The following is a 7,319-nucleotide window of genomic DNA, read 5'->3' on the forward strand; positions in this document are numbered from 1 at the left end:
TTCCTCTCGCTCCTCCTTCAGCTATGCATCCCGTTTCTATCGGGCTCCTTGCGTTCCTCCTCCCTTTTGCTGCGTGATCCCCCCCCCCCCTCCCCGTCACCTTCGACCTCTGACCTCCTCGATCGCAGGGTGAGGGCTCGGAAGCGGAGGACCTCGGACCGGACGAGGACGAGGACGGCGAGGATAGGAAGCAGGCGGCGCTGGCAACGGACTTGAAGTTTGCTTCAGAGGTACGACAGCTTTGTGCCGCTCATCCTATCTCATGCTTCCCTTCCTTTCAGGTTCCTAAGGACGGGGAGGATCTGGGCAAAGCGGACATTCTGCCTACAGGTGACCCGAAGCCTCCGCCCTGCTCTCCCTCCTTCTTGTTCTTCCCAGTCCCTTTCCCTCACAGCTACCCTCCGTTCACCTCCGTTGGACTTGTCTCTGTCTCCCTCCCTCCCTCCCTCCCTCCCTCCCTCCCTCGCTTCTCCCTCCTTCACTCCTTCCCTCCTTCACTCCTTCCCTCCTTCCCTCTCTCCCTGCCCTCGTTGCCGTGTTTCCTCTCCTCCTGCTCTTTTTCTGCACTTGCTGTATGCTGACTCCACGAGTAGAGCAAGAGGTCATTGACCTGACCAACTGGAAGGCCTGCGAGGAGGTGACCCACTCGTGCTGCTCCTGCTCCTGCTCCTGCTCCTGCTCCTGCTCCTGCTCCTGCTCCTGCTCCTGCTCCTGCTCCTGCTACTGTTACTGCTCCTGCTCCTGCTCCTGCTCCTGCTCCTGCTACCGCTACCGCTACCGCTACCGCTGCTGCTGCAGCTGCTCGTCGTTCTTCCCCCCTCACACCTATTGTGACAGTGCGGCGAGCCGGTGGAGATCGACTGGGACGTCTGCCCCCAGTGCAACGCTGCTGTGCGCTAGAAGGAAAGGGAGAAAGGGAGATGGGGAGGGGAAGGGAAGGAAAACAATATGGGATGTAGAACTTGATCTTGAGTGGTTCTAAAGCTCCGAGTGACTGCTGTCAAGTACCGTAAACAAGTAGTCCTCCATCCTCATTGAATCATCCGAGTCCGCTCATGGCAGTCTCGCCCCCGACCGTGGCAGTGCCCAGGCTGGGCCCGGGCGCCCCGGCGGCTTGAACGTCACGAGTCACCGGGCTGGCCGCGGCTCCCACGCGGCGGCGGCTCGCCCCCCCTGTGCCGGTCAAGGTCACTTGCACTGCCCGCCGGGGTAACTTAAACCGTGGTACCTCCGACGTCCGATCATACTATACTTCATGCGGGCCGGCAGCAGCCGGTTGAAGTTTCAACTTGACTTGCTGGCGGGCCCGACTTGAATCAGTGCGAGGACAATCCGATGATCAGTGCGAGGACAAACCGTTGAACGGGAGTCCGTCCGATCAGCCTGAGAGCAATCGGATCAATAATAAAGAAAACTCACCAAGTTTCAATGTTAAGGCTTCAATGTTACGGTTAAGTTACAAAAATCAGTTCAGTACGAGGAACTTCAGGAAAATGGCATGATAATCATAGTAAGTAGTACTTTACTCAAAGTTAAGTTAAAAATCAGTACGAGGACAATCAGGAGAGTCCGACGAGGAGGCTTCAGTGACCCTCAGGGCCTGACACTCCGACCGTCCGATCTGTCAACTGAGTTGGCACAGGCCAAACGGCGAGAAGACTCAGCAAAGCCGCTCCGACAGCGAGAACCAAACTTGAAACCCGCCGGCAATCCTGCTGACGGTTGAACTCACAGTGCATCGGGCGATAACATCCGAGACTCGATGGTCACGGATGAAGTCCGGGCCGGGCCGCCGGTCCGACTCCGGGGAACTCGGAAGCACCTCAGTGTTACCGTACTCGCCGGGTCGCCGGAGCCTCGGAGACTCGCAACTTGCCAAGTCCCGGGACCATAGCTGTGACAGTGACTAGTCCGGAGATAATCGCATCCGAGTTGAAACAGGGGGTGGGGGGTGAGGATCAAATTAGGTATGACCCCGCATATGACCGAAAGTGTAGGGGTACATGTAGGGTAGGGTTCTGAAGAAAGGGGTGGGAGCGGATGAGTACGTGGTGGGAAAGGCAGAGATGGGGCCGCAAGGTCATGTCCCATGGGGAAGATGCTACCAGGGAAGAAATATTTTTAGAGCGAGCTATAAAAACATATTGCCACGAAAAGACACCAAAATTACATCGGTTGGATGCAGAGCACAACATGAAAACACATGATTTCGAAGAATGCCTTGGGAGGGGTCGCAGACATGCATCCCCTCGATCTTGTAAAGAACACTCGAGGGTGGGGTCGTTTTTCTGTGTGGGTGGTTAACAAGCAAGAGTGTATCCATGACGGTGGGGTGCATGCACTTCAGGGTATATCAAGGGTACTCAATTATAGTTTGCAGGGGTACTTGTTGCAAGGACGTGCTACGTAGATTCAATGGGAGGGTGGGGTTCTAATTGTGACAGGGGTACCCTTTTACACCCAGTCAGGGGGTGACGAGCCGATACTCACTTGATGACCCCCACCCCTTGCAAAATCCCTTTGTACCCCAAGGTATTCCTTCCCGAACCCCTGGTTTTCCTTGTATGTCACTACCCCACCCCCATTTAAAACTGACCCGCCCCCCAAAAAAGACAAGGAGAGAAGGCTTTAACTTGGAACCCTCAACTCCGTTCAAGACATCTTCCAGACACGAGATTGCCACAGTCGACGACAGAACAGCAAGGTATCAACATAAGAACACAACAACACAAGAATACAACAATATCTCAACAACACAAGGAGACGAGAAGTCGAGGAGATAAGAGGACAGGGAAATAATACAAGGATATCACACGCGAAACCATACGAAGTCACGACAAGTTGATGATTCCCAGGAGTTTTGACTCAGTGCTTCGAGGAGAGGCACAGGCTAGAAGCATGTCAGCAGAGGCGTCATCTTGGACATCCAACAACTCAACAAAGGCCAAGATCCGAATCTTTCCACGCACGAAGAAGGGCGATCTGAAGAAGCTACACAAGACGAGGGGTAGGGCTCCCCTTACCTTCGACATCGATTACATCACCTCGCTCTTCGATGTCCCTCAAGAGAAAGCTGCAAAGACCCTGGTAAGTCTCGTCGCTTGCTCCGTCCTGCGTTTTCTTACGCTCCTCTTCAGGGCATCTCTCTAGCAGCCATTAAGCGAGCATGCAGACAATTGGGCATCGAGCGATGGCCTTACAAGCGCCCTAGGAAGAGCGGGAGCGCAAGCCCCAGCAATGAGTCAGACAATTCGGAGGCTGCAGACGTCAGGCTAGACCGAGATGCACCTCACGTCGCATCTTCATCTTCCTCCTCCTCCTCCTCCCCCTCCCTCGAAGGAAGGAAGCCCCTGGAGACCGTCATGCCTTCGTTCCAGTTGGTCCAGAGCTCTCCCAAGAACGTCGAGGACTGCAAGTTGCCTTCCTTCCTACAGGCACAGCTGGCGGAGAACAAGCAGAGCTCCCTGCTAGCTAACGGAAACTTCCGTCAGCTCGCCAGGCCAGCGCTCCTTCCGTCCATCCGCTCGGACTCTGTGCTGAACGCGCACCTGTCCTCGTCGCAGACTTTCAATGACGCGCTCTACTCTAAGACTTCGGAGCTGATTCAGTCGCTGCTGCAGCTGCAGACCCTCAACAACTCTCCCTTCCCCTCCCCTCCCCGGTCAGGACTGGACAGCGGTCGCTTCCAGGGTCAGCCAGTTGTGCTCGGGGGAATGGCCCCGGGATCAGCCTCGCCAGCCAGTTTCTTCCTCCCCCGGGCATGAGCGCAGGCGGCTTCGCCCCCCCCCCTGTACATCATCACCGAGCTGTAAATTCTGTTCTATTGCTAAATAAACAAGTGTGATCAACTAGTTCGCCTGACGAGCTCCGGCCAGTCCCCCTGAAACAAGTCAAAGAGCAGCGTGCGATTCCTCCTCTTGCTCCTCCTCTTCTCCTCCTCTTGCTCCATTATTCCTCCTCGTCTCTCTCCCATCCTTCTCTGTGTCCTCTCCCGCTCTTCTTTCTTTCCCTGCTGATCTCCTCGCACTGCTCCTTCCCCTCCTGATCCCCCCGCCCCCCCTCCATCTCAGCCTCCTCTCGCAACACCTTCTGGATGGTCAAGACACTGCAGGGGTCCTGGAACTCTCGCCCTTCGTTAATGGCCTGGTAGGGTGATGAGCGCGAGATGCGAACAGGAGAGAAGAGGAGCGGAGAGCGATGTCAGCAGCTAGGGGAGGAAGGGTGGAGAGGGAGAGGGAGGAGGGAGGAGGGAGGAGGGAGAGTAGGGAGAGGAGGAGAGGAAGCGTACAGAGAGGTGTTCAGCCACGAGCTTGCCAGAGAGAACGGCTCCTTCCATGCTTGCGAGGTAGCGCTGGTATGCAACGTCATCCTCCCTTATTACGGTTGAGGGCGGGAGGGGCAGGCGAGGGCAGGAGGGAGTAGGAATAGAGCGGAAGTGGGAGAGGGCGGACGAAACGAGTGCAGGAAGCGGAGGCAAGAGGACTGGGGATGGTGGGGGATGAGGAGGGGAAGGAGTATGGTAAGCAGAAGCACGATGGGGGAAAGGAAAGGGGTGGTGGTGGTGGTGGTGGAGGAGGAGGAGGCGTAGTTGTTGGTGGTGCAGAAGGAGGAGAAGTTATACCTGGAACGTGTAGTCCCCTCCGAGGAAGAAGTTGGAGATCGGAGTTACTTGCGAGGGCCGATTCTTCTGCATGCCTGCCAACCGCTCACCTACAGAAGTTCTCCTCCTCGCCTTGCTATCTCTACTCGCTCCTCCTCGCATCTCCCGCTTCCTCCACGTTTCGTTTCTTTCTCCCTCCCTCCTTCCCCTCTCTTGCTCGCTCACCAGGTCTAGACCAGTAGACCGATAGAGGAGTCTTCACAACCTTGGCAAGAGGTCAGGAGAAGGAAAGAAGCGGAGGCTGCAAGGGCGAAGAGGCGAGGAGGTGTGGCAGGAGGCAGTACATGAAACAACCGGCGGGCAAGAGGAAGGAAGAAGAAGTGCAGGAAGGAAAGGAGGAAGGAGAAAGCTTTACGATGGTGATTGTACGGGAGAAGAGTCATGATGATAACCTTGTATTTCCTCAATCGGATCGGATTGGCAGCTCCCTCTCCGAAATATTCAGGAAAGAAAATCTCGAGCTGGAGAAATATCAGCATAACAAAGCAAAACTTACTCGACAATCTTGAACGCCTCCTCCCCTCCTCCCCTCCCCCTTCCCGCTCTCCTCCTCCTCCTCCTCCTCCTCCTCCTCTTTCTCCAGCACCTCCTTCATAGTCGCAGAGACAATGTCCTCGTCACTCCTTCCAATCCAATCCTCGTATTCCCCTGCCAGGCAAGTAAGAGGGCTATAACGACGCCGCGTCTGCTGCTGCCGCTCCTGCTCCTGCTCCTGCTCCTGCTCCTGCTCCTGCTCCTGCTCCTGCTCCTGCTCCTGCTCCTGCTCCTGCTCCTGCTCCTGCTCCTCCCAGGTTCTCATCTTCTCACCGAACTCTGTGGCACTTTTCCCTCCAAACTTCGCTGCTGCTGGCGCAAACACCTGAGTGACAACAGTCCATGAAAGAAGAACCAACAAGGAGGAGCGATGGATGGAGGGGGAGGGGCATACGAAAGGAGGTTCCTAGCTGGAGGAGAACGGGAGGAGGAGGATGAGGAGAAGGAGGAGGAGGAAGGGAGCGGGGAGGGAGGAATGCTCACCAGCTCGAGCATGGATCTGTCAGGGTCGTGATATTCTCTGCAGGAGTTCGACATGTCGGCATACACACTGCCTGAGAGTCAGGGGGAGAGGAGGAGAAAAGTAGGCGTGAAGGAAAGGAAGAGGCGATCTTGGCGGTAGAAGAGGTGTAAGCAGCGGTAGCACTTGCAGGGGGAGGAAGGGCCAGGGGAGGTTGAGGGGAGGTTGGGGGAAGGCTGGTAGGAAACAGGAGGAGGAGGTGGTGGTGGTGGAGGAGGGGAGGTCGAGGTGGTGAGGTAGTGGTGGTGGAGGAGAAAGGGAGCAGGACGAATGAGAAGAGTTGGAGTTGGAGGAGGTAGCAGGATGAATGAGAGGGGGAGGAGCAGAAGGAGAAGCAGGAGGAGGAGGAGGAGGTGGTGGTGGTGGTGGAGGAGGAGGAGGAGGAGGAGGAGAAGGAGTAGGAGAAGGAGGAGAAGGAGGAGGAGAAGGAGGAGAAGGAGAAGGAGGAGGAAGAGGGACCTGAGCAACTTTGACCGAGAGAAGAGAAGCTGATCCATCTTGTCGCTGCTCGTTTTGTCAGCAAGCGGCGGCAGGGATGAGGCGGACCTGGCAAGGGACTCGATCTTCTTGTCGAACCAGAGGTGAAGGTTGATGACTGGCACTCTGAGAGACGATGAGCGATAGGAGATGAGTGAAGGAAAGATCGAGGGGAGAGACAGTTGGATAGGGAGGATGAAGGAGGAGGAGGAGGACGAGGATGAGGAGGAGGATGAGGAGGAGGAGGAGAAAGAAGAAAGATCAGCAAGAAGAGGGGGAGAAGGAGGAGATAGTAGTGGCAGAGCGGAGAAGGATAACAGAAAGATCAGAATGAAAGAGAGTGGAAGGGATAGAAGGTGCTACAAGGTGCTATAAGGAATCGTTTGCAATCATGCTCGTTCTGCTCTCTTCTCACCCTTCTAGAGGCTCCAACTTGTTGAAGAATCTCGCCACCTCCTGCATGCACGTGAGAATGATCGTCGTCAACGTTGCTTGCTGACTGACTGGTTTTGAGGTTCCATCCTTCCACTCCTTGGGGATCTGGTGCGGATCTGGCAGTGAGAGGAGGGAGGGCAACGAAATCGCAAGCTTGTACAAGTTTCTTGAAGATGTGAACGGGAACACAGCTAATGTACCTGAAGACAAAGATGAGAATGGTCGAGCAAAACGACTTACAAATCATCATCATCATCATTATCATCATCCCAACGATGATCATCAAAATGATGATCATCGTTGTCGTCGTGGTTCTCATCATCATCATCATCATCATCATCATCACTTGTCCGCCTTCATGGTGACGGTTTGCTGCATCTCGCCTGTCTTGGGGTCTCTGATGCCTCTCACCCGCAGTCCTCTGCCTCCACATCGTTAACTCCTCCTCCTCCTCCACCACCTCCTCCTCCTTCCGTCGCCATCCCCCCGCCAAGCGCTGCTCGCCGAGGTACGCTCTGAGCTTTTCTTTCACATGTTTTCGCTTCGTTCCCAGCGTCGGCGTGGCTGCCCAAGCTCCGAGCGTCATGAACTCCACGTTGCCCGGCGAGCAGAAGGTTTCATGCAGCTTGCCAACACTCTTGTCTAGCTCCAGGGAGATCGGCTTGCCAGCTAGCAGCTCCTCCTCTGATGTCT

At 55.6% G+C, this 7,319-nt stretch overlaps 3 protein-coding genes across 3 annotated transcripts in view; 2 read left to right on the top strand and 1 right to left on the bottom strand.

The window, feature by feature from the left end:
• GUITHDRAFT_103019 (hypothetical protein) overlaps positions 1-900 on the top strand; it is a gene marked incomplete at both ends in the record, with an annotated part of 9,533 nt that extends 8,633 nt beyond the window's left edge. Inside the window, 4 exons of the mRNA XM_005838023.1 lie at positions 129-230; positions 282-330; positions 594-637; positions 838-900. Coding sequence (XP_005838080.1) covers positions 129-230; positions 282-330; positions 594-637; positions 838-900 — 258 coding nt within the window. The remainder of the gene's footprint in view (positions 1-128; positions 231-281; positions 331-593; positions 638-837) is intronic.
• Positions 901-2,898: 1,998 nt separating this feature from the next.
• On the top strand, positions 2,899-3,764 carry GUITHDRAFT_103020 (hypothetical protein; the record flags this gene model as incomplete). The annotated part of the gene is made up of 2 exons (XM_005838024.1): positions 2,899-3,087; positions 3,138-3,764. The coding sequence occupies 2 exons, from the start codon at positions 2,899-2,901 to the stop codon at positions 3,762-3,764; spliced, it is 816 nt and encodes a 271-aa protein (XP_005838081.1).
• A 443-nt stretch (positions 3,765-4,207) lies between these two features.
• GUITHDRAFT_66127 (hypothetical protein) overlaps positions 4,208-7,319 on the bottom strand; it is a gene marked incomplete at both ends in the record, with an annotated part of 4,497 nt that continues 1,385 nt past the window's right edge. Inside the window, 10 exons of the mRNA XM_005838025.1 lie at positions 4,208-4,351; positions 4,622-4,695; positions 4,826-4,865; positions 5,053-5,121; positions 5,247-5,345; positions 5,678-5,744; positions 6,174-6,218; positions 6,273-6,315; positions 6,696-6,826; positions 6,973-7,047. Coding sequence (XP_005838082.1) covers positions 4,208-4,351; positions 4,622-4,695; positions 4,826-4,865; positions 5,053-5,121; positions 5,247-5,345; positions 5,678-5,744; positions 6,174-6,218; positions 6,273-6,315; positions 6,696-6,826; positions 6,973-7,047 — 787 coding nt within the window. The remainder of the gene's footprint in view (positions 4,352-4,621; positions 4,696-4,825; positions 4,866-5,052; positions 5,122-5,246; positions 5,346-5,677; positions 5,745-6,173; positions 6,219-6,272; positions 6,316-6,695; positions 6,827-6,972; positions 7,048-7,319) is intronic.

The sequence above is a fragment of the Guillardia theta genome, assembly GCF_000315625.1.
Source record: "Guillardia theta CCMP2712 unplaced genomic scaffold GUITHscaffold_12, whole genome shotgun sequence".
NCBI lineage: Eukaryota > Cryptophyceae > Pyrenomonadales > Geminigeraceae > Guillardia > Guillardia theta.